The 27,353-nt window shown below is 45.8% G+C and overlaps 1 protein-coding gene across 4 annotated transcripts in view; it reads right to left on the reverse strand.

Moving 5' to 3' along the window:
• Positions 1 to 27,353, reverse strand: part of LOC144114219 (septin-7-like) — an 83,098-nt gene that overhangs the window by 32,891 nt on the left and 22,854 nt on the right. For all 4 annotated transcript variants that reach the window (XM_077647817.1, XM_077647815.1, XM_077647816.1 and 1 more), the window contains exons 2-9: positions 16,697 to 16,967; positions 14,905 to 15,112; positions 13,863 to 13,997; positions 12,473 to 12,590; positions 5,719 to 5,811; positions 3,829 to 3,925; positions 2,093 to 2,144; positions 1,486 to 1,602 (exon numbers count right to left, since the gene is read on the reverse strand). In XM_077647817.1, coding sequence (XP_077503943.1) covers positions 1,486 to 1,602; positions 2,093 to 2,144; positions 3,829 to 3,925; positions 5,719 to 5,811; positions 12,473 to 12,590; positions 13,863 to 13,997; positions 14,905 to 15,112; positions 16,697 to 16,967 — 1,091 coding nt within the window. The remainder of the gene's footprint in view (positions 1 to 1,485; positions 1,603 to 2,092; positions 2,145 to 3,828; positions 3,926 to 5,718; positions 5,812 to 12,472; positions 12,591 to 13,862; positions 13,998 to 14,904; positions 15,113 to 16,696; positions 16,968 to 27,353) is intronic.

The following is a 27,353-nucleotide window of genomic DNA, read 5'->3' on the forward strand; positions in this document are numbered from 1 at the left end:
AGAACTTCATCAAATAGACTCTTACTGCTGATGTCACGCTGTACCTTTCTCGTGCCTTAGACCACTCTGGCACAGAACAAGCGCGGAGTAACACTTCCCTTTATTTTCCCCGGACTACTACCGTACCTTTCACAGCATTGCACCTAGTGTAGCAACAAGAAAGGCTGCATTTTTTTAGTATTATTGTAGCCATCAAGTCCTACAGAGGCAGGAAATATTTGGCTCAACCAGCTATGACCAGATCAACCAGCTATGACCAGCTCTACCAGCTATTGCATCCAATGCACAAGCTTTATGCAAGACAATCAGGATCCTTGAACATCACAGCAGCTTTGAATGCTGAACAAGAACAATAAAACACTCTTTGCATTTCTACAACTTGAATTGGTTTATGGGGGTTTAACGTCCCAAAGCGATTCAGGCTATGAAAGATGCTCTACAACTTGGTAAAATAATTCAACCAATAATTAAGAGCATTTCTTGCCTTTTTTGCAACTAGGCCAAGCAGACTTTTATTGCTGATAATTATGTTGGCCAGACAGCTGTAGCACCCCAGAATAATACACACATGCAACTATACAAGTGCACTTCCAGCGTATCGGCTTAGCAAACAGTTTGCCAAAGAGCAAAGAGTAATGCATGAACTTGCTAAGTACAGCCACTACTGCTTGCTGATGGCTTCCCGCCTTAATCTCAGCAGATTCAGTTAAGTTTTCTAGGATCTTCTACTTCACAAGCTTAATGCTGGCACCATTAACAAAATTACAAGCCTTGTAATAACCAAGCCCTACGAAGGATTGACTTTATGCTACACAGATATGAGATGTCTAAATTTCTACAACTAAGATAGTGATTCAACTGAAGAACAAAAATAAGACTGTTGCACACTGTAGAGCAAACCTGCAATACGTCCCTTTCCTTATACAATTAATCCCAAAATGTTAGGCATGTTGATCTAACTTGCTAAATTTATCTTATGAATACCTTTCTAAACAACAGAACTATCCAAATAAAATTCACACAAATTTTAAATATTTAAGACCCCTTGCAAATTGGGAATATTAATGACACTCAAATGCACCAATGGCTCACCAAAGTGTTCAGATTAATATCATAACCATAAGCATGTGATGTAACAATGTTATTAAATCAAGGAAGTGCATTTAACTTCCAATAACGCTAGTTTTCACCATTACACTAATTTAAGCTGCTTCCCAGAGTTACCGAGTACCATCACACGCACTGTCCTCTCTGCTCTTCTAGTCTATGCACTGCCCAGGAACAAAAGTAACAGTAACATCAATTTTAAATCACCCTCTTGCAACAAAAGCACAAACCTAAACAGGGGGTGAAAGGAAAGCCCCATTCCACAGATCAATGTTTTGAAAAGAGATGCAATTTTTCTGTAGTCTTGCCAGTTCATGACCCAAAAACCAATACAGAGCACTTACTGCACTAAGCAAGTTGACTGCATATAGGACTCACTTGTTGGATCTGCCATGCCCTGGATCCCCCGCACCTCCCACACCAGCCAGCTTTCGACAGCGGTAGTTTTCATAGTGGACGTTGTTGGTGATGTCCTTCAGGTCTTGCATATGAGTCCTAAGGAGAAAAGCAATTCCTACCTTTTACGAGGAACTCAAAGTTTGCACTTATAGGAAACCTGCACTGGAGTTTCCCCACCTACCACTAGCGCCACCTATCGGCAATCGCCGCACTTCTTGGTAGGACGAAGGCAGCTGCAGCTAGAGGTGCGGAAGGGCGGCCGAAAAAAACGCCAAAACTGTCAGCATATCGTGGCGTTTGAGGTGCTACACTGAAGAGGGCTATGATAAGAGTGTTTGGTGGATGTGACGTCACACCGTTCCCGTGGCTATATCGACATTTTTGCCTACAATTAACTAATATCTCTACAGTCATCAAACTTGGCTTCTAAGTTCATTTTTTCTTCCTCTATCTGAAGCAACCATTCTTTATCTGCTATCTTTTTTAGTTCCCAAGTTAAACGTGTGACCCTCTGCGAACGGACAACAGGCGACAGTATGAGCCATTAAAGGCTTTCGCCTTAAAAATGTTTTTAGTGATCACATACCTAACAAGCATATTCCGTAAGGCAATGTAGTCACAGTGGTCCATGTTTTCAACTGAAATGAAGGAGAAAAAAAGATGCAAGGAATACTCCATGACTACTATATCCTTCAATAACTGCAAGCATTCCACTAAATGAGCACAGCTAAGACAGTGCTTGTTTTTGTGCACACCATCCCAAAGGTGAATGTAAGTGGCTCTGCCAAGACTCATGAGATACTTCTCCAATAATTTTTAATCTATGAAAACCAAGAGTATATATGAGGCCAAAACCATACTGTGCAGTTTCATGAATATTCGTTTGCTGCCAAATACTACATCACAATGCTACAAGGTGTAGTAATATGCTAAGTGACCAAAGCCAACAAACTATGGTGCTTCTTATTCCAAATTCAGGTCATTACATTGAAATTGTCCCTTATATATGTAAATGACAATGTACGAATACCTGACTCACCAGACATGGCAATGTATGCCGATGATACCAATGTATCTTTTACATCCAATGACATTTCCGAACTTGCTTTCAGCGCAAATACTTATCTAAATCGTCTGTCAGAATGGCTCAGCAAAAACAGCCTAGAACTCAATACACCGAAAACAACACACATTTTATTTTATTCAGGCCTCGTAACAAAAACATGCATAGTGACATTAACTTATATTTTAATGACACGGAAATTACCCGCGTTAAGGAACAAAAATTCCTAGGTGTATGGTTTGATGAAAATTTATCGTGGAGTTCACATATAAGCAGGTTATGCAATGATCTTTCTAAATCCGTAGGTATCATTAAAAGAATAGCCCACCTAATTCCTCTTTGGCTCAAACAACAGTTATACAATGCCCTTTTTTATTCAAAGCTCTGCTATGGGGAACAACAACAACAACGAACTACAACAAGCTAATTCTTTTACAAAAACGCATCCTTCGTATATACAGCAATTACCATGGTCGTTATACAGATCTTGCAACCACTCCATTATTCCAACATTATTCACTTCTTCGCGCAGACAAAATTTATTATAAGAAGCTTCTGCTTACAGTACACAAACAGAAATTATTCTCTAAAACATTCAATACAGATACATCCCGGCACCTTCTACGGCGAAACATCCGACACAAGCTCAAAACAAGAGCAAATTATGGAAAGCAAACATTTTTATATCAGTCAACTGAAATATTAAACAAGGTTGAGGAACATTTAGACTTTAGCGCTCCATTGGGTACTTTCAAAAAAGAGTTAACCGCATTGCTACTAGCCGATGTTTCCTTTTCTTAATCAGTGTCATTCTGTTCCATTTGTTTGTTTGTATGTACGTACATCAGTTCACAAAATGAATATATACAGTGCAGTTGTACTATGTGTGCATTGTGGCTGTGTAGTGCGTATTACAAGTGTAATATGTTTGTACTTGTGTAAATTCTGTACTTTTGCCTTGTATATGTATTTCCTTCTCTTATCACTGCTGTTGAAACTGTTTACTGTAGGAGGCTGGGACCTTTCGTCAGGTCATTGGTACCTTTAGTCCCAGTCTCCACTCGCTATGACAAGGAAATAAAGTTCATTCATTCATTCAAATTAACTTCTGTATTTATCAGGAGAAATCTGTTTATGGCAAGCTCTTACAGAACCACTATTAATGCACCAATATTGCAGTAAATGAGTGGATGACCTCACCAAATAAATCTAATAAAACACTGCCATTTTCAATGTTTCCTTAAAACTACTATTCTCACCTTCTGCAACTCCCCAAGGGTACTTGCGACCTCTGACCCTTCGACCATTCACTTCCACAACAGTATTGCTGCCTACAACAGCAAAGGGCACACGCTCCTGCAAAAAGCAAGAATCATTGAACACAAAGCCCCAAGGAACACAAGGCCTGCGCTAGGTGATAAGCCTATTTTAGAATTTCGAAACATAAATATTTGAATAGAAGGGCATTAAATATAGAACAAACAATGCATATTTTCTCAGCCGAAAACGAAATAAAACAAGCGATTCTGCCCCCAAGAAACTAGTGCATGCATATGTGTAAAGGCTGCAAATTTTTTCGAGACTGACAGGGTGCCTACAGACAAGTTGCATTTTTGTTAAATTTTTCCTATTTCCTGTAACACCCCCCAATGTGGCCCCCTTTCTTTAACTATGTGATGACCCGTATTTATGATGAATTAGAGTGGGCCCAGTAGACATTTATAGGGATAATCCATGAAAAATGTGGACAATACAACGCACAATTACGCGTGCCCTGCCTGATACAACGATTGGTAGGAACCATCCAGAATAAGTCAGGATGGTAAAGCCCTTTACTGGCCCAAGCCACATCACCCAAAGTTATTCAGAAATTGAAACATAGCGGAGACATGCATATATAACGATTTGATTCAGCGCTTGTCTGCTTGCAGTGACGGTTTGAGCACCAGTTCAGAATGACACTCTGTGCATGGGACCTGCGGCCTCCAGTGTAAGGCAGTTGTTGCCCGGCCTGCTTCGCCAATGACTTTTCTGCTGAAGGCATTGTGAAAATTAACCATACCTTCATTTTGATGTTAGATTATTCTGTTGATGGTAAACCACTAAACACAATGTAAACTTTTATACGTGGTGGCTAATTTCAAAGCAACCTCCGCTACACCTTCAATGTACTGTCGGGGACAGAAGGGCCCAGGATGAGTGAGCGTGCAAGAAATCATCGCTTGTGTCAATTTTTTTTTTTTATCATCGCCGTGTCTATCCTGGCTGGTCGTCCCAGAACGTCCCCGAAACGAGGTTCCAATCCTTCGCTTCATGCGCGAATCAATGCCCCGGCAGCCTGCAGCAGCGAGCTGCTGGTAAAATCCAAGAAGAAATGCAGCTTGCTGGTGCCTTATCAGAGTGGCAGCATATACCGGAAATCATGCCAGCTTGCTGACACATTGTGTGGGCTGCTCCACACAACAAGCACAAGGGAAGCAGAGCTGATGTTTCTGGACGAGCACCTCCTTGGCATGCGAAGTGAGTGCGCCATTCTTGGGCAACTACGTAACACTGGTGACGCAGCAATGCATTTGAACCAGCAGTGGTGCGACCTGCACACTTCTGTCCCCAATAGAACATTAGTCCTAACTACACCAAGAAAGAGGGCACACCACCAGACTGCTGTTCGCCTGGTGCATTGCTGCAGCATTACTGCAGAGAAGTGCAAGATCTATAATGTTCAGCTCTCAGTCCTTTCAAATAGAGTGCACCAGAAAGGCATGCTCATTCGACCAAGAAGTGCGGTCTTGTCACTGCCGTGCAAGATTATTCACACTTTATATGAATGATAACTATAATTACGAATATTCACTTCACGGTTATTGCTATTTTATGTCAATAACTACTAATCAACATATCCCATTATGTATTATTACCTCAACCACATATTCACTACTTATTATTTATGCAACTTTATTTAAACTTCCAATTGCCTTCATTACCTGTATTTTACAATGTGCACCAATTAGCAAGTGCACACTACATCTTCAAAAATTGTCCCTTAGATTCATTTGCTCCTACACAACACACCAAACAAGCATTTACTCACAAATGATTATGGATTTAAATTTTCTAAAAGCAGAACAACAATTGACAGCAGTTATCACCTTGAGTGGTTTTTGCAGCTTGTTCTCCTCTTCATCTTCAGGGTCAGGAAACTCATAAAGTCTTATTTTATTCTGCGTGATCTCATTCAAGATCTGTTCCCAAACCCCCCCAAAAATGAACATATCAGCACCATGTATGCGTAAACTGTAGTGCAGCAAGGCAAACTACAATACACCGATATCACACACGAATTAAAACTAAAACCACTGCCAAAATTTTGGTAGTCATACTGCTACTGTGTTGAACTCTAATACAGAAGCAGTACTTCAGTGTGCCACCCCCACAATACTGCAATCAATATTAGGTCAATACAAAGGTGTGGCCATTCAAATAAAACGAAAGTTTAATCCAGATCAGCAGCTTTGCAGCATGCTGAATACTGCAACATTTTTTCTTTCATGCCCCAAATCTACACTTCGGACTATGAGAAATGCCACCTAACGGGCTTGAGCTTTCCGACACTTATGGGTTTTCCCAACACTTTAACACAATCTGAAACCTCAACATGTGACATTTTTTTGCAATTTGCCTCCGATGAACTGCTGTCATCATGGCAAAGTATCAAAAATGAAACTGCCTACTGAGCAGTAAACTGCTGCAGCTTCTGAACAGCTGCAGCAGTTGTGGCCTTCTGGATACACACACACACAAAAAAAAACAACGTGTTTAAGCAGCATTCAGTTTTACACCTTGTAACTCCACCTCAGCAGATAAGGCCACGTGACAGCAGCAGCTAAACACTGGCGTCAATTGCTACACAGCACTAAAGAGACCCTGAGGTCAAAGTGAAGCTAGCCTTTACTAATTAAAGCACCCTAATGACAACAAGGCTACTTGTACTGATAACGGAGCTTTCAAAGCTAGAAAAGGGCAAAAAATACAAGTACAGTAATCACTCGTTATAACGAAGTCAGCAGGACGGCGAAAAAATTTGTTACCAGCAGTAATACAACATAAGCGACCACCCAAGAAAGGCTAAAAAAGTCGAGCTTTCATTGCGCCGCAACTGCGAGGAATTCAATATACAATGTGTTTAGTGAAGCAAAACTTTATTCAGGTGCAAAAAAGGCAGTGAGCTTTGGCTGTTTCAAGTTCTTACCGGGCGTGTGCAACCCCTGCTCTAATCTGACCAAACACTGCATGAGGCCGCGGGCGCCGCACATGGATTCAACCTTTGGGGTATTTCGAATCACGAAGGCAGTGGACGCGTTTATGGGGGTATTTCGAACGCAGTGGCCGCTTTTATGGGGGGGTTGGGGGGTCACGGAAGACTACAAGAGTGCTGCAAAGCTTCGCAAATGCGTGGCTCGAGTCGGGTTGTGTTGTGCTCGAAAAACGATTAGCCGCTCATTGTGGGTACGCAGAGAGATCATAAAAACTGAACAGTTTTGCAGTAGGGGCTTTGCATGATTACTGGGCAATTTTTTCCAGAGATATGCAGCCGTGAAGTTTGCAAAATGAGAGTTTTTCAGCGCATCGTTGTTGACGACACTGTGCTAATTCTACGGTTCGAGTGTCGGTGTTCGTGCAGTGTTGCGTCCGCGCCGTTGACAAATGTTTAGGAAGAAAATTCAATGACCATATCACGCATTTAGACCGTTTGTCTAGTCACATGGCGCGAATCGAGCTTAAGCGGCTCGATAAAATTGCTGGAAAAGCACCATGGTTGCGTTGCCCCGCCCGACTCGGCGCTGGTGACACTCGGATTTTTCGTATTTTCGGCAAGTTATCGACCGATTTGCACAGTCAGAAGTGCAACGAAGCTACGGACAGTGTTTTATTGCGATGTAGACCAATTATGCCAAGTGGTGAGCGAATTTCTAGACCGGCTTCCTCAAAGTCGTCTTCCCAATTTGTTAACGTAGTTCCTTGCGTGGAGCTTAGTAAAGGGCATGCGACCAGGCAGCAGCTCGACAACACTGTTGTTCACACTTGCAGGCGTGACAAGCAGGTCGCCTTCTTGTTTGAAGCGAAAACTCTTGGGAATGACGTTTACGCGCTTTTGAGTGTTTCGTCTGCTTTGGCAGATGTGAAACAGTTAGGCTTAGCAACAATTACGGCAGGCAGGGAGTAGCTCAGTTCGGTGCCGAAAGCTCGGCTCGCTCGCCGATTGGTTCCGCGGTTTGCGACTCACAGTCGCAGTGCTGGAAAATCGAGCAGCGAGCAAATGTCGCTTTTTGGCCAAAACAGTCGCACACCCTCTGCGACTCGCAAGTGTGTATGGGCCCATAATCGGAGGGACGCTTGTGCTTTTTGGCACATTTCAGCGCCAGAAGTGCTCTTTAGAGCGGTAAAACTTTGCTCATAGAGCGCAGCCCATGGAATGCAACGGTGAAAGTTTGCCCGTGGTCTTTTGGACAATTTTTGGCATCCAAGAGACCGTGTGGATCATTTCGTGTGGATTCTATCACAGGGGACACCAGCGACGCGATTGCGACCGAGATTAACGGTTTGGGCGTGCTGTACGATGAAATTTGACAGCTTCTGTACGCTCCACTGTGAACAGCTGAGGGCACTCAGCACTCGCTTGGTACCCGTTACAAGGCAGGTCATCAGTCGTAGGTTTGGTACTTTTGTGGCCTGCTCTGTGCCTGCATGAGACTAATTCGTCAGCAGTATTAATTTGACACTGCATGCGTAAAAGGGTCGCCGCCGTTCGGCAGCGGCGATACCTCCACTCACCACTTCACTCTAAGCGGGTCAAGCTCTTCGTGCGCTTCGAGTAACGCGGTTTAAAATGCGTGCGGTTGGGTTGGGGCCGGAAGAAATTTCGAATAAAGCGATATTTCGGGTAAAGCAATTTCGTTCTAATGAGGGATTACTGTACTGCTTGTGCTTTGTAAACTGCTTGTGCTTTGTAAAGCATCCTAATGACAAAAAGGCTACTTGTACTGATAACGGAGCTTTCAAAGCTAGAAAAGGTAAAAAAATAAAATACAAGTATTGCCACTACCGGCCATTTTCACAAGCAAACTGTGATACCATCATCTGTTTCTTCCCCACTGGACTGCCGAGTGTAGACTACACGCCATTTACTTCCAAGCAATAACAATGAAACCCTTTTTGTTATTGACATTATGAGAGTGCATCAAGCAACGGGAAAAAAATGTGGTATTTTTAAATCCAATTTTCTTAGCAATATATGCATCTTTTCCTGCTGAACAAACAAACATAGCCACAAAGAGCCAAACAACCATTTCCGTTAAGAACAAAAATCAATGGAGTATTTCTCAGTGTCCCTTTAACGATCCTCACATATTCGTGCATCTTGTTGCACTTCCTCCTACAGTAAAAGCTCGTTAATTCGAACTCTAAGGGGACCGGAAAATTGTTCAAATTAAGTGAAGTTCAAAATATCAAATGGGCACTAGAATGAGCAGTTATGCAGTAGAATCTCGATGATACAATTACGGTTGATCCGAATTTCGAAAGTGTCTTGGACAGTCTACATTGTAAAGAACGCGTTACAATTCCGGATTATTGAACAATTTTGCAAGCCGGCGCAGATGATACGAACGTGCGACTAACCACCTGCGCATGCAAGAGAGCCCACATAGAGGGGGAGAGGGTACCGGCTGCCGCCGCTGGCCCTCTCTACCCACCGCCTCCCTTTCGCCTATCTTGACGGGCGCGCGCTACAACGCGTTGCCTGTAGCAACCCAACAAGAGTAAAGGGAAGTCACGTGCCTGACAGGGCTATGTCACCCACTTGCTGGCAGCTCATTGGCCTATCGAAAAAGTTGTCTCACAGCTGCTGGGAGCTGGCCGGGAGGGCACTGCCTCTGGCTGCACCCGTCCATTTCCCTTGTTCATTGGTGCCGTGTGCAACGTGGTCTGCTCAAACGTGACAATGACTCAAGCTGCGCAAGCGTTTGCTGTTGACATGTCGCGGAAGCGGAAGGCTCTTTTTTTTAAGAAGCTTGATATACTCAAGAAGGTTGATGAAAACCCAGCGAAGAAACGTGTCGACTTGGCGAAAGAGTTAGGGCTGGCACCATCAACACTCCGAACCAGTGTTGGGCAGCGAGATGTTATTATCAAGAATGCTCAGAACTTCGGTGTCAACGAGAAGCAGGCGAAAACGGCGATGCATGTTAAGCTGGAAGAGGGCCTGCTAACATGGTTTCGCGAAGTCACAGCGGCCGGCATCAACGTGGACGGCAAGGTACTGCGAGAAAAAGCCGACAACACCACGCTTTCTCTTGGAATCGAAGGTTTCCAGGCTTCTGGAGGATGGCTGCACCGATTTAAAGAGAGGCACGGACTTGTGTACAGAGTCGTCTCTGGTAAAGGAAATAAAGTGTGGACGAATCAGCTGCCGACGATTGGCTGAACATGCTGCCGGCTCTGATTTCGGAGTACGCGCCGCGCGGCATAGTTAATGCCGATGAGGCGGGCCTCTTCTTCAATCTGCAACCAGAGAGGACTTGGCATACCAGGGCGGCCAGAAAAGCAAGGAACAAGTGACAGTGCTTTTTTGCTGCAACGTTGACGGCTCGGAGAAGCTGCAGCTTACAGTCATCGGCAAGTCCAAGTAGCCGAGGTGTTCTGATCGGCAGGACGTTTGCCTGTTTTGTACAGAGGGAACCGAAAGGCCTGGATGACTGCAAATTTATTTCATGAGTTCCTCACAAACCTGGACCATAAAACGGCATCCAAAAATTAAAGGATTTTGCTTTTTGCCGACCAGTGTTCTGCCCACCCAAAGCAAATGACTTTCAACAACAATACAGTTAGGTTCCTGCCAGTGAACACTACCAGCCATCTGCAGCCACTAGATGCTGGAATCATTCGCAACGTTAAGCATCACTTCAAAGGACTTTTAAAGAGACATCTTCTGCCGAAAACTGAGCCCAAATATGTGAATTTTCGGATAAGCCTGTTAGACGCAGTGCACCGCCTAGCCATTTCTTGGGACAATGTGACTGCAGGCACAATCTTGAATTGTTTTCGAAAATGTGGATTTAACATGGGGCCTGATGTGGCTCCAACGGGAGATAATCAACAGGCCGGTGAGGATTCCACAACTGAAGGCTGGGACAGTCTCGAAACTCAAGCATCGGCTTTTAACCGCGGACGACGACGTTGCTACATGCGGGTTAAGAACCATGGAAGAGTTAATCAATGAAGCAGACGGAGATGAACACGAGAAGCCTGACAGCGATAGTGAAGATGCCGGCGAGTCAGACCAACTGCCATCACTGGCAGAAACCTTTCACGCTCTTGATGTGCTGCGCCACACATCGGTGCCAGCAACGTGAGCAACGAAACTGCTGCATGGTTTTACGCGTTTCAGACGGGGCTGGTCAGCAACAACGAGGGCAGGAAAGTGCAGAAGTGCATTACAGACGTTCTCGGACAGAAGTAGTTAAGCATAATAATGTTTTTGTTCATTTTCGTGTTGAAGTTGGCTTGTTTTGGATCATACAAATTCGGGATGATATGAATATTTTGCGTGCTCCCGAGGAATTCGTATCATCGAGATTCTACTGTAGCAGCCCACCGTGCGAGCAGAGCCTGAAGCAGTCACATCCAGACTCGTTATAGCGAGCTAGGCGTTACTACATGTTTGTGGCGGGCATATTCTGAGAATTAAATTCATCAGGCCCTAGTGGCAAATGAAATAAATTGATTGGTCAGTTATGCACCAGAAACAAGAACTGGAATGTATTCGCGTGAGCAGTGAGCTTTAGTGATGGAATATATGATGCTACTTATGCTCCAAAACATGTTTATTTATGGGGAAGGGTTGTCAAAATTTAAAGTAATCGGTGAAGTGCATTTGCTTGCGTTTCTTCTGCCAAGACTCCATCAGCATCATCTGCAGCTTGCCCAAAGCTCCTGTGCAACATCACAGTTCTCAGGCAGAGAAGTGGCGTGCTGCAACATCGAGCGCCGATGCAACTTCATGTGCACTTGGCAGTGGCGTAGTCTCAATGCCGCCGTCGGACTCATCACTGTCGGCTATTTTCACCACACATGAGCCCTGCGATGTCTGCTAGGAGCATGCAGCCTCAATTATACCAGCGTCACTCAAGGGCTCCAACATCTCCACGCTGCTGTACACGTAGCTCGTGCTCGCGGCACCAACAAAAGCCGTCATCGCCCGAAACCGCCATACTACGTTGTTTACACCAACCACGTGATCGCGACCCAGCGACCGCGGCACAACAAAAACCTGTAACGGCTCGCGGCGAAGTATCAGCGGCGTGGGCAAGTGCTTCGGCAGCGAAAACCTGCTATGGCATGCACCGGAACACGGGCTCCGTGAGCCTCATGCACTCGGCCTTTTTTTTTCTTTTCCATTGTTTTACATCTCTGGTAAATTTGGAGTGTGTTTTACTCGCTATGGGTCAACTTCTGTCTAAGAGGAGCAATGTCAGCCAGTGGTTCGAATTAACAGCAGCGGATGCCGACTTGTTCGAATTATCAGGAGTTTTCCCCCATTGAAATACAAAGGGTTGTACTGGGACCCAGGCGTCAGTTCGAATTAACCGCAAGTTCGAATTAACGAGCTTTTATTGTATTATGTCTCGTAAACAAAGCTCTTCGTTCGTCGCATTTCAAGTTCCACTTTGTAGCGGCTTCGTGCAAGACTTCACGGGACTGCACAATTGTCTGGGTAAATGAAAGGCAACTGCTCAGTGACGAATATGTACTAAGAAGCAAATGCTTTGCACCAGGTATCTTTAGTACACTGAAAAGCATAAAAAAATTTTCAGGCACTTCCAAGGAACTGTTGGCAGTGCTCACCGTCCGCTTGAACAGGCTGCACTCCTCTGGCGTCATCGTGTCTGCCTTGGCAATAACTGGTATTATATTCACTTTATCGTGCAGTCGCTTCATGAATTCAATGTCAAGAGGCTTCAACCTATAAACAAATATTACGTGTTCAGAAACCTCAGAGTCCATGCAAACTGCAGCTCCAAGTTCACAAATAACATACAATTTTTAAATAAAGCTTAGCAGTGGTCCAGCCATTTCAAGTTCTGGAACAATTTTTGGAGCACAAAAGTATTTATTTTGGAGCACCTTTGTATCAGAACGGTAATTCTAGAGCAACCCAGGAGCAGCAGAAATGGAATAAAGGAGTCACCTAGAATAGTTTGTAACTAACAAGATCAGGTTCAGCCATGTGTAGCTGGGAAGAAAAAAAAACAAGACAGGTGCTCACAAGCAACAATGACATATTAATGCTGGCACTGCCTTGCACGCAAGTTCTGCCAAGCATGCTTGACTAAAAGTCTAAAGGACACATTGAACCATTTTCTTTTTCATGTTGGCACTATCGCAACACTTCCTGGAATTCTTCACAAATTCATCAAGCTCGCAAAGTGAATCAGCAAGACTCAAATTCACTTGTTCCAACAAAGCTTGACCTCGTTGAACCTGCTCCAAGCTTTTGTTCTTCAACCCAGGAGATGCAACTTCCTCAGCCCACTTCAGGGATGACTGACATGATGCAACCTTTTGATGCAACTGACATGATGCGCGAACATGGAGGAAGGAAAACTCGGGAAAGTCATGTGCTTTCGCAAGGATTACTGGGAATCTTTGGCTGAAGGCGCACCCAGTAGTAATCCTGGGCGCAGCGGCGTCGTCTGCTGCAATGGCTGCTGCGCATGCACAAATGCGCTGAGACAGCGGCCAATCTTTCCTTCCTCTATGTGCACGAATGAACTGGCTGCTAAATTCTACCACAAGCCAGCCCACCCTGGATTGATTGCCAACTACGGAAACGTTTTAGTAGGTTGCCAACTGAAAGCCGGAATGGTTCCGAAAATAGTTTTCCTGTGACCGTATCTTCTTTTTGGTGCAACTACGACGCAATATTGATCAATCTGCCGCTTTTGGAGCAGACTGGAGCAGTTGGAGCACCACTGAAAGCTAGTGCACTTTTAAACTGCTAGGGTAGCCTAATGAAAAATATTGGTTTCTGGCTTCCACGCAGGATGCAATATTAATGATAATTTGGACAGGCACATGTAAAGCCTCAAATAGAGCTCACTGAAGAAACCAGCACTGCCACTGCTCAAAGGGAAAAATGGCCACAATGAAAAGATCATATGAACTCAGTGATGAGAGTATATTAGTTTGAGTGGCATCTCCAACAGCTTAAATAGACCAGTAGCACACTACTGACCCATGTCCTGATGGTGCAATGAAGTAGATGCAACAGTGAACCCTGTTGTCAGGCAGTGTCGTCCGATGGACACGCGATTCAGCATCCAGATACTCTGCATACTTGGCTTCAATGTAGTCAATGATCGGCTGCCAACTGCGCAGGGAAAGAAGAAACAGACAGAAAAGAAAAACAAAAAGCTGTCACCTCTGCAAAAAAAGAAAGGGGGGGGGGGGGGGAGAGGTTCTAACAGCCAACTCACTTCCGCATCGCATACAAAACAAACATACACACTCCCCAATGTAACATTATAGCCAAAAGCCAGCTATTTATGTCAGTGGATAACAACACTGATTACAAATCAATCATGCTAGCTAGACCTGTGAGCAGGACCGACATACTGATTTCATTTCATTTTCGTATTTCCCGCTGTTCATCAGGAGAGGGCAAACTGAGTCTGTTTTTGCAATCATCCAGCTAACAATTTCTTGGTCAATGTCACCATTATGCACAGTGCAGGCGTTATCACTTGCTCAGTCATGTTAAGCTACAATACCAGTCCATACATCTAACCTATTACAAGATTCAAAGATTCTTCAAAGATTTTTGAAGAACCACAGAGAAGACAATGTGAAGAGGAAAATCACTTCTAGAAATTACTGCACGAATAGATGATTGATTTGGGCATTAATTTCTGAAGTGAGAAGTAATAAGCTAGTTTTGTTGTAAAAACTACTGTTCAACTATACTGAAGACTGAAGTTCATTGCTTCTTCTGGGATACGAGCTTTTTCTTTGCAGCCTAAGCTGCGACTTGTCGAGATATGTTAAGCAATGATGATAAGTCCTACGGAAAAAATCGTCAAGCAACTTATCACTCTTCCTGCGACAAAATTTTAAGGCACAACCAATGTCAGGACTAATGCACTAACAGAGCAGGAATGTACAAATTAATATTTATACAAAATGCCTTGTTAAGTGTTATGCCATGCATCTTAAGCAACTGCTACATTCTAATGGTAAGCAAAGGAAACAGCAAAAGATAAAAGAGAAGTCAGCCTCACCACTGAGTGTTATCAACAGCGTCACCGAAACCCGGTGTGTCCACAATGGTCAATGTAAGGTTGACGCTGCCCTCCTTTAGAAGCACTCTAGTAGTTTCAACCTCTACAGTTTTCTTCACACGATGAGATGGTCCAGGATACTCGTTAGAGTAGATGTCCGTCAGGAACATTGAATTGATGAGTGTTGATTTTCCAAGTCCAGCTTCACCTGCACAGCCCCAGAAGTTTCGTCACACACTATGCACTATGTGACGATATAAAATTAGTGCCAACAGCTAGGAAGATGACAAAAATTATATCACTGCTGACAGACCCCCTACACACCATAAACAATAAAAGACAAATGCCCATGCAAAAAGAAAAACCATGAGCTAACAGGGGCACAGCCTTGCCTCAAGTAAACTACATGCAAGAGTTCAAATTGGCTGTGAAGATCTACAAGCAATATGGTGTGCAAAAGCATACTTCTCAAAGAATGGCATGTCAGGAAAAAATAATGCTGAATCACTAGTCAAAACCTGCACAAATCACGTCATACACAGTCCAGAGCACAACCCCCTGATGGAGAAATGACACTGTCTCCCCTTGGTTTCCTCTTCTTCCCAAGCCTGCCAACACTGCCTTACAAGTATGCCACGTTAGAAATAAAGTACTACTATGCAACGCTAGCTGAAACTGTGGCCAAAACAGATGTTACTCTAGATTTAAGACAAAACAAATCAATATGATAAAAAAAGCAGGGGGACACTTAAGCTCCGCCTTAAGGGTGTGACGCGATAGTGGCCTGTGGTCCTATTTACACAGATACTCATTAGCATACTGTCGTTAGATACCATTTCATGTGAGAGACCGCATGACATATAAACCCCCGCTTGCTCCCAAGCCGTACACGCGTGCCTTGCATGCCCTAGTCTGTAGTGCGTCTGGCTCGTACGTAACCCAAGGGTGGTAGGTTCGAATCCTGCATAAAATTCTTGAAATTTTTCTTTAAACGAAATGAATTACTTTATAAAGCTAAATCATTTTAGACATGTGGCAACCTTTAATTTGCATTCATTCCGCTCGCTTTCATTTCAAGCGTGACGTCACATTTAATGCGAGCATTGTAGGGTGCCTGAAATTCCCGCACGAGGTCATGTGGCTGTGATGTCCCGACCCCATCTGTTGACCAATCGGGATTTTTTGCTCACGGCTAACAACGCCGATGCCGGCTTTTCTGCGACACGGTCCCTTATGCTATCATGTAAAATAAAAGTAAGGGAGAGTGAGAAGCATGTGAGAGGCATACACCAGACAGGACTTGGCCTTCTAGCCCAACTCAATGACCACCCGCCTCCTGTAGAAAATGATGCAGTGCGTGTACATCAGGAGAGCCATGGCAATGACAGCACAAGAGCCATCATTATTTTAAAGACGTACCCCCTAGACAAGCAAAACAGAGCAGACAACAGCATCACAAAGTCTCAAGTTGAAGAAAAAGGCATGAGTGGAGAAACCTTAGCTCCTGACAGGGTACAAGTTTTGAGGTTATGATTTTGCTTCCAGCTAATGCTTTTGGAATATGTTATGAATGCACAATATTTAACGTGTGTGAGCCTGCCTTGCTCACAGCACATAAGAACACTTGAAGAGCTGGTTGTATATCTATTGGCCTCTTGGCAATAGCTGGCAACAGCCAGGTGCAACACAACGTGCACTGCTAGCCAATGCCAGCAAGCATGAGTGCAGAAAATATACCACAAGTGCAAGGGCTATCCTGCATAGCCAAGTCGAGAGTGGTGGTGCGACTCACCAACCACCATGAGGGTGAACTCGAAGCCCTTCTTGACCGCCTTGCGGTACACCTGGTTGGGCAGACTGGCAAAGCCCACATAGCCTTCAGCAGCTTCACGGTTCCCGGGAGCTGAAGATGTGTATGATGATGGAGGTGCAGTACCGCCACCACCCCCGGATGCCAAGCTACCAGCACTGTCTTTGCCCAGGCCCAGCAGGCCGCTGCCTGCACTGGGTGCAGCTGGGGGTACTGGGCCGTCGCGGAAGAACAGCTCCCGCTTGGAGGACAGCTGCACCAATGGAGAAATGTAAGCAGTCAGATACCATGCATGGCAGTGGGAGCACCATTTCTTTAACCATGCAGCAGTATTATGACAACACCTACCCGGACCAGGCATGTATAGTCATCATAACCCCATAGGATTGGGAGACTAATAAGCTTGCTTTCATTTGTTTGATGCCCAAGCCACAATTTTTTGGGGAAAAAGTTGACTATGGCTATGTGAACCTGAGGTATGAACAGTCCAATGCCTGGCAACAATTCCGTATTGTCTTCAAGAAAAAAACAAATGCTGCCTTTCGCATACATCCCAGCAATGTGCTGCAGTGCGCCTCGATCAAAGTATTCACACTGTCACCACCTTGAGCTACCATGCTACGCAACCAAATGTGCTATCATTACTGAGGCATCCAGTTAGAAGTGGCTGGGGGCACTTCTGTAGCATTGTGCCATGTGATAGTTTGGGCCATCAGAGTTTCAGCACAGCGTGATGCACTCTTGCAATCCATCACCTCGAGGTGACAGGTGCAGTTTGTTCTTCACACAACAGCAGGCTCCAGCACGCTAGTCTACTAGTGGCGGCAATGATGTGAGGCTACCAGTAGCCATGCTACTTGCAACTTCGTTCTACATTTGGCAAGTCGCTATCTTATGTTTTCACTGTAGCAGCAATGCATCCAGCAGTATGCGTTTTACAGCGAAGCTGTATACATCAACCGTCCAAGGAAATTTTCGTGGCGTCATAAGCAAAAGACACAACGCTAAAGAAAAACACGCTCAAAAATGCACTGATTTTGCAAGAAAGAAACCATAATTTTAGTGAAGTCTAGTGAGCGCTTTAGTATATAGCACTTTAAATATTTCTGCATTTCAGGCGCTGTGTAAATTTCCTAGTTAATTTCTATATACAGTGGGGACACCGTCCGACGCATTCCGGTAAACGTTAGGTTTTCAGCTTTTTCGCAAGGGGTTAACATCATTCAAAGCCCTTGTGTGAAGTGCAAACTGCATAATGTATGATAACGGCATCGGTGTAACAGCCTAAAAATAATAAATTAAAAAAAATAGAATGCTTAACGTCCACGTAACCCCATCCTTCCTTCTTCAGGGCAACCCCTTGCCCCTTGGACAATTTAAGGAAAGGAAATGACACCTGTCCCACATATCTTGGTGGACACCTGAACCGCACCATTAGGAATAGAAAATGAAATGAAAATTAGTTTTAAGGAAAGGAAATGACTCCTGTCTCACATATCTCGGTGGACACCCAAACCACGCTGTAAGGGAAGGAATATTTCTGATGGGGTGCTGACAATTACAACTATGTGTTCCGGTAAACATTAGGTTTGCAGCTGCTTTGAAGGGGGTTGACGCCATTCGAAGCCTCGTGTGAAGTGCAAACTGCATAATGTATGATAACGGTGCCTGCAAACAATGTGAAGCACCGTTCCTTCTCCCTGCGTGTGTGTTTCGTGGTAAAGATTACGGTTGCGTTTTCATGTTGTTGTCGTAAGCAAAAAACGCCAGGCTAAAAATTGAATGCAAACAGCATATTTCCTTTCAAATCAGGCATACAGCATACAGCACAAGCACATTTCACTTGTCTCTGGTTTCACATGTGTGAATTTTCAGGTGAAGTCATTTTTTACAACTTCGCAGTCCAAACACCTTCACAGCATGGATTGGAGCCACATTTTTTTGTTCTTTACTTCCATTTAATATGCGCGCAAATGTTTGTAAAATCCATCCATTTAAATAAATGTGTTGAAGAAACTTGAAAGAAAAAGGTTAGTACTGCGCAAATGAGACACGACAGGAGAACAGGAATAAAAATGACAACACAGGCGCAGAGTTCTGCGTGGTTTAGCGGCTCTTCTGAAACAAAAATTTGATCGATGTTGTCTAGATTTTAATCAGGCCTTGTGTGAATGACAGTAATGGTTGTGCACCTAGGTTCATGCTTTATATACCATTTGCCTTTCGGTCTCAAATAAAGAGTTGGAAGTCTGTGCCTGTGTTGTCATTTTTGTTCCTGTTCTCCTGTCGTGTCTCATTCGTGCAGTACTAACCTTTTTTCTGCAATGAACCAACTAGCCAGCAATATCGTTCTACTTCGTAACTTGAAAGCACTGGTGGGCCAAAGTGCACTGGCTAGTAAAAAAAGTTCAGCACAAGTGACAAATGACTGGAGGGGCAGAATCAACCTGCGGGGTGCTGCCGCTTGCCAACACGCTGATAGCAGTAGTGCAAGGCTATCCCATGTTCGCAGCAAGAGGAGGTCATGAGGAAGCAAGTTTTGTCAAATGTGTTGCTTCCCAGCCGTTCTTGATGCTGCACATGGTCTTTCTTTTTAGCGCTGTCTTCATGAGCAGCGATATCTTCATTTTATTACTATTTTATTAGTTTTATCTTAGTGAAGCAGCCATTCATTAAACAAAACAAAAAACTTTCTTCAGGGGCCATTACTGTCAGCTGAATTCCCCCTAGATTGGAGAATGGGAATGGCCTCGCACACTCGTCATTGGCGTATTTGTGAACCACAGCGCCGCGTGTTGCCATTCCGCTGCCCCAGTGAATGGTCTGTTGTGCTAATATTTTATGTTTAACTCGCTGCTGTACATCAGTTGCAAAGTGCCAGTGCAATGCATCAAGCTGAACTGAATCCCCAGCAGCAACCCCCATGTTTAGTCCACCCACAGCTTCTCTCTAAGTGAGCTGATAGTGACAAGCTGTCGAAGTGTCATGAACACTATTTCAACAAGTCATAAACCAAAGCAGATTTTATGTTCTGCACCACTGCTACACATGATATTTGACGTTAGTCAACTCAGTTAAATTATCAAAAAAATGCGAATTAAAGGAAGCAGGTGGTTCAGCATGTAGTGTACTTATAAAGAGATGTATAGAGGATCAACTGGAGTTAAATGAACAGAAGTCTGTGCACAGCCTGTTTCACTACACCACCCATAAATTTTATTGGCAGCTGTTAGGTGCAGCCACCTACACGTAAAGTGTACTACTCTGCCCCATTTTCAGGACTGTTCAAAAAAGAAATATTCTGGGAACCCGATTCTGGGAACCCTAGGGAGCGGAGACCTGACAGACGCCGCCGCAGCGAACGAGCGGCATTTATCTTCCCCAATGTTCGTGACTAAGTTGGGGGAACGAAAGGGGCCCTGTTTCTGGTGTAAGACGGCGTGCCGAGTACGGCGGCGGGCTAACTGTCATTGTCCGAAATCTTCGCAAGCATATCAAAGGACGAAACAACCCCTTTCTGCTTTTGGACCCGACCATGCGATCTTGTCCGGCGCGTCAGCTGGCATCTAAAGAACAGGTGTCAGCAGCGCGTGGGAACTTTCGGCTGGCCAGATAACATCACCCTCCGCAGTCGATGTGGACCCGATATCCTCCTCTTTCCCAGGCTCGACATGTGACGGGGGCGTGTCCCTATGTGCAGTGGTGTGAGTTTGTGCGCAAGAATGAAAGTTTCAGGCCACTCCCACCCCGGCAAGGGCATCCTCAACCTAGGGAATCTAGGGACGACAAACGGTATAAAACTCGACAGAGAGTGCAGTGAAAATCATCCTCCATTATGATCGTCGCTTAAGATCCTCCACTTGGAAAGATCCCCACTTTTGATTCTCATGCTTATAAAATGTAAATAAACCCTACTGTACAGTTTCCCTCCTCAACAGAGTCCGACAAAGTCATTCGGAGACTGGACCTGCGGGGCTGAACGAGTCAGCCTACTCAAGGGCCCCTCCGTCTCCAACTCTGGCGGCACCGGTGGCGCTGAAGTGCAATCCCCAACACTGGTGGCCTGCGATGGGCTTGGACCCCCATCCTCAACAATATGCAATGCCGAGAAAGAAGTTTGGGGCGAGCAACATGCAAAATGGACGACAATTGGCTCCTGCAAGGGCAGAAATAAAGCAAGATCCGTGTAGCGGAAACATATGGCCTGCCATTACAACAATAAAGTAAAATTGGAGGACGCTTAAGCTTCCTCTTTAAGAGTGAGACGCGACAGCATGTCACAGCATTGCCGGCCCCGTTGGACAATTTAAGGAAAAGACGCCTGTCTCGCATATCTTGGTGGACACCTGAAGCCGGGCCACAAGGGAAGGAAAATGAAATGAACAATTGCTTTTAAGGAAAGGAAATGACGCCTGTCACATTTCTCGCTGGACACTGGGAGCGCCGTAAGGGAAGGGAAAATCGATCGATTGATCGATCAATCAATCCATCCATCCATCTATCAATCAATCCTTAACGCTATCGCGTTAAAATCCCTTCCCTTACGGTGCGGTTCAGGTGTCCACCGAGATGCGCCATTTTTTGCTCACGGCCAAAGACGCCAACGCGGAGCCAACGCCGACGACACCGGCTTTTCTGCGACATGAGCTCCTTAACGCTGTCGCGTTAAAACATACGACAAAATCCTGCTCAGCCATTTTAGTCAAGGGCACAGTCTTTGCCGCCCGCTCAGAAGTCTCCAGTTTGATTCCCGCAGTCACGCACTTTTTTCTTTATGATGCCTTCAGTTTTTTTTTTCTTGAGCTGTTATTCATTTTACACAGCTAAGAAACTGACTATCAGACCTTCTTTCTCTTCATTAGTTTTACACAGATAAAAAAAACAAACTACTGTCCATTTTTTTTTTCTTCCCGCCATGTAGTTATGGTTAGGCCAATCGTACTGCCAGTGTCAACACAGTGGTAGCATATTTGCCACTGCACACTAATCAGCAGTGCCTGTGTTGCTGCTAGGACTTCCAGTACTATGGTACCAGATTACGGTATGCGGTGCCTCAAGTGCAATCACGCTACTAGTACTCCGGCAACGGTCACAGAGTATGCTAAAGGTGTCTAATCCCTCTGTCAAAATGGGAACCAAGCAGCGTGAAGCATTGCAGTGATGTCATGCGCAAGACCACTCCATGCTGACCAATCAACATGTGACCTGTTGCAGCTGCTGCACTGCCATGTCATTATGTTTGGACTGTGTGCATACTTAAAATATTCTGTGTGCTTTGCGATCGGTGCAAGTGTTTCAAGATGTACTAACAGTTCCTGTAGGAGGGGATCCTGGCGAGGAACAATGCTGCTAACACAGGCATTGGCAGTGGCTATGGCTCATTGCTCCCCATCTGTGTTGAGGTATTTATAACACCTCAGCTATTATCTGGTTGGTTTTACACAAGTTTTGGGTGCGCGCCACATATGCACGATGTTACTGAAGGCAAGCTGGGAGAAGGAAAATACTCTCTAGCCCCATGCACTGCATATCAACAGCCATTTCAGTTTCCATTAGTCCGCTGTTGCCAGCCTCATACCTCGGCACCATGAGAGGTGGCTCAATCACACTCACGGCCACTCGCACTCACATCCACTCACTCACGTTCATGTCCACTCACACTCACAACCACTCACTCTCACTCGCACCCATGTGCACTCACTCTCAGAACCACTCAAACTTGCACTCACTCACACTCACATCCACTCACTTGAACTCACACAATTACTCACACTCACAGATGTAAGTGAACCCAACTCCAATGCTCGTTTCTCACCAACGTCTGTTAAATGCGAGACTTTGCAGCTGCCGCTCAGCGCGATCATAGACGTTGATTAGGACGAGATGCAAAAATGCCCATCAGCACACATTCAACACCCCGAGATGGAAAAGGCAAATCAGCAGCCCAATGCTATGGCATACCCAGGAGGTAAAACATGACACATGGCTTTACGTCCACCGGGATGGGATGACGAACCTCATAATGGTACTACCTCGATGGAAAGAAATGCGAACAACCCGGCACCAACACACCCCGCTGTTGGAATTTATTTTCATCGCGCTTTTACCTGGGCGGTACGAAAAAGACGTTAGAGTCGTCCTAGAATGTATCATGGACAAGTCTGGGGTCTTTTTGATATCACTGAAGTAAAAGCGCGGTGAAAAGAAATTGAAACAGCGGAGCTTGTTGGCGCCGGGTTGTTCGCATTTCTTTCCATCAAGGTAGTAGTACGTCACATGCCCTGCTTAACTTCAAACTCTTTCGTGCGATATAAAAGCAGCTCACTTTTAAGTCTCAATGCGTGATGAAGGTGTACGGCAGCGAGCTATAGTACACCTGCATCGTGCAATTGGCAGCTGTGCATGCAGTTCCTTCGCTGTGCAGTTGTGCCCAAAGGTGCAATTATAATTACAGTTCATAGCTCTAAATATGTGCTCCACAAAAGATAAGACACAGACATCTCAGTAGTAAGCGGAGCGTCGCTTTTCAGCGTTGCGCTGGCCGCTACTGCTGCTTCCGCCATGCAGCACTGACAAAGCTTACTTGGACGATGTAGTTCGTTGGCTCACTTCAACAAAACCAGCCATGTTGTCAGTTCAGGAGCACCACAAAACACCACGCTACTGGGCAGCATTCACAAGCACAGCACAGTAGCTGCTGCACCAACGCCATACGCAGAGCCCAAGAGGACGCTGAGAAGTGCTGGTGCTGGCTTTCAGGTTTGGCTCATACAGGGCACCACCAGCAAAGTAAGATGGTGCCGACCAGGGGTCAAAACTAAAATCGTATATAGGAGGGATGGATTTGGTTTAGTTAGTTTAGGTCGTGACCATGAATCTGACTGTCATGTAACCGCGAGGTTGAATACGGGGAGACGCGAGGCCACTTTGTAGTTTGTGTCCCTATAACAGCTTTCGCTGTAAAACATTACAAAGCGTCATTGTCGACTACCAGAACTGCTCAGGTTCTCAGGTGCAGCAACGTTAGGCCCGTTTCACATGCTGCAACTAAAGCGAAAATAGTCGGCCTAGACGGTGATGCCGCAGTGCGATTTTTCGGTCAGTGCTTTCACAAGCAATGTGTACCCAGCGAATTCAGTTGGAGGGACAGGCAAGGCTGCTTGATGTTTGCATACTGATGATTTTATCACCAGCCAGGGACCCCGGAACGGGGGGGGGGGGGGGGGGGGGGGGGGAACGGGGGGGGGGGGGGGCAGCGCAGCCCCACTCAGTCTCCAATTGTTTGCACTTGGATCAGATTTCCGACAATTGATACAATTCAGTTCTAGGACTCTTATAATGCAAAGCACAGTGGAGCTGAGCTACTTGGCTTCATAGCCAGTGGTAAAGCATTTCGTATATGAGTAACCTAAACCAGTCATGTCCCAACAGAAGTTGACTGTCTGACCCGTGTACATGATCATGATTTCCAGGATTTAAACAAACTATGCACAAACTTTTTTAACCAATTGATCACTCTTAGTGCGCACACCTATAAAGCTGCCCATTTCAGTTTGTTTTATATTGCCGTGAATCTTTGCACCAGTTGATCGTTCACATTCAAAACCGCTTCCACCACAATGTGACAGTTTGCATCAACCTTTGAATATTGAAAAATAAAAGAATAATAATATAAAATTTATTACAGAAATGAGCATTAAATAAATAAATAACGAAATATACTCGAAGTCTTGCCCCCCCCCCTCAAAAAAAAAAAAGTTCGGGAGTCCATGTCACCAGATTTTTAGATACAAGGAATTATTTCGTATGTTTTGGTTAGAATAAACAGCTCTGCTTCAGCCGCGGCAACAGCTCCCACGTGACCCCACGCTGCACGCCGTCTCGGCGCTCCCCATTGGTCAGTCGCAGAGAGAACACACCGACGCTGCCACTGAATGCTAACCGGATCGCAAGCCGTCTGCGGCTAGACCGACGGCCCTCCCTAGTCGCGGACTGACGGAATTCGCAGCGTCGCCGGCGAAAATCGCATGCACGCGAAACGGGCCTTAGAAAACTTATAACATAGGATATAAAATATATCCTACGCGGATTTCGGGAGCTACCGCAGTGCGGGCGATGCAGGGAAACAGGAGAAGCGCGATCAGGGGCCGCCTCGGGGGGGGGGGGGGGGGGGGGGGGGGGGGGGGGGGGGGGGGGGAATCGAAGCAGCGGAAACGAGAGAACTCGGGGAAACAAGGAAACGGCCACGGGCCGATCCGTCACCAGCCGGCCTCCGCTGAGGCGAGCCCCCACCCTCGGGCGACGACGCCGCCGGGGAATGTCGGGCGCTTCCTCGGGCACTCCGCTCCACCCACTTGGGGCCCGGGCAGCGCGGCGAAGCTGGCGGGCCCATTGCCCACCCCACTCGAGACGGGTGCTACGTGCAAAGTGTCCTTAAATTAAAACGAGGTGCGTCCAAAAGCATTCGGTCCACGCCCCTCATCGGGCTCGCAGGTCGCGTGGATATCATCAAGACACCGGTATGCCGCCAACTTCGCATAAGCTCGCCAGTTTCCTCCATTGTGGTGCGATAACCAAGGGTTTTTCCCTTTTTTTTTCAAATGACAGTAGACGCTATCAACGAACACAGCGGCCAGATGTAGCTCTTAAAGAAACACGTTTTCAAGTCGTTGACCACAGAAGGTCAACACCGGTCAAATGCGGTATACACCAAAACACACCACACAGCGTGGCTCACAGCTCTACCTTGAGAACGGCGACCGAGGAGAGCGAAATACAAAAACCGAGGAGAGCGAAATACAAAAACGCCCGTTGAAACATCACAGACAAGCCTAAAATTAAATCGGAGCCCTCCACTTACGGCGTCCCCCATAGGCGTTTAGTCGGTTCGGGACGCTACACCCCGCAATTCCCAGCGCGCGCTTTCTCCGTGAGCAGCGCGGCGCCTTTCGTTCCACCGAAGATGGCATTCGTTTAGCCGAAAATCGCAGGTGTCAAAAATAATCATCACATCTTCCTTCGTAAGGATTAGCTGTTTAGTGTGGGGTTCAGGCTTGGCAGCACTACAGGTTAAATGTCGTCTACCCGAAGCATTTTCCAATACGTGCTGCATGACAGCAAAAAAATAAAAATACAGCACCCGAATCCCTTAATTTTTTTATTATTTTTTTAATACGTCGGTGAAGTGCAACGAGCAGCAGCTACGCGCCGCCAGCACTACCCCTCCTCTCGAACAGACTCCAACCGACAGAACTGTTTCATCGCTATCGTCCGCATGCGCCTCTTCTTTGTTAAATTATTATGGACCGGCTTCAAGTCAAAGCAGCCCCGGTGCGAAGGTTTACAACGCTCTGAGGTAGCTAGCGTTACCGCCGAGTTTCCGCCATCAGCAGGCCGAGGTAGGGCGGGGCGACAACGGTAGCGGTACGTTAAAACGTTCGGTCTATCAACGCACGGATGCCGCGTTTACTCGTCTGCGCTATCGCCGCAATCCGTGCGAGAACAAAAGAAGCCCGCTCAGTCGCGCGTTCAGAGCAATTAGGGTGCAGTGTCCCTCCCGTACATAAGCGGCTAACAAACAATCGCGTGCTTCAGCAGCGCGCGCCTCACCCTCAATGTGATGTGGCTGCGCCCTCTCCGAGGGGCAGAGACAAGTGCCGCGCGCCAGCTGTTGCTAAAAATAAATTGCGATTTGTATCAGCGATTTCGAATTTCGTAGCAGGAAAAATGACATTTTTCGGCAAACGCTCCAGCTTTTGTGGCAGAAAAAAACTGCGCTTCGTCACAAAATTTCAGTTCCTGCAACACAAACGAGGGCTTGGAGCAAAATTGCGGCTTTTGGAGCTGGCAGGTTCAGATGAGAAAAAGTAACGAAACGTACTTCAGAAACTAATGCCCGCTGGCGTTACTATGGCCTACAGAATGCAACTGGAAGCAATGCAAACGCCGACATAAGATTCCAAGTTGCTGTAGGAGCGGCACGTTGCCGTCAGACCACCATGTGACTGTTCGTGAAACAGATAAAACAGAGGTAGACCGGGCTACAACGTGGGCGGGATCATACTGTTTACTCAGCCGTGCAAATGACAAGCACCGGCACTGGAATGCCGTCCCGGACGCGGTATTCTCAATGATCTCTAGTCCGCTTAGCGCTCGCGTATTGGCTACGCCGCACTGCAAGCCCCACAATGGGCCTTAATGCTGTCGCATTTCAACGAGATCAATGCAGTGATTTGCACAACCGGTTTTCCTTCCGACACACCAACAGTGCCTGCCTGGTTAGAGCCCTTATCTTTGGCGGTTAATTAAAATCCCGCGTAGAAATTTTCATGCTGTTTTGAATGGCTCGCAAGAGTGTGGCGGTCGTATCCGATACCGCTCTAAGCGTGTCCTCACAGAGGCGTCTAACTTACAGAGCTCACTCTTTCTCTAATCACAAAGTGAACAAGGCCTCGAGGGAAACCTTTCGACTAGAGGACTTGTGTTCACTTTGTGATTATCAAGAACCATCTGACCAACCTCGCTCTACCATGGACCTTACTATATTCGAATGACCCCCCAGCTTACGCGCGGCGTAAACTTTCTTGCGGCTGACGATACAGTCCCACTTTCGTATAGTGAGCCGTGCGCGCACAACCGA

The sequence above is a fragment of the Amblyomma americanum genome, chromosome 1 (assembly GCF_052857255.1).
Source record: "Amblyomma americanum isolate KBUSLIRL-KWMA chromosome 1, ASM5285725v1, whole genome shotgun sequence".
Lineage (NCBI taxonomy): Eukaryota > Metazoa > Arthropoda > Arachnida > Ixodida > Ixodidae > Amblyomma > Amblyomma americanum.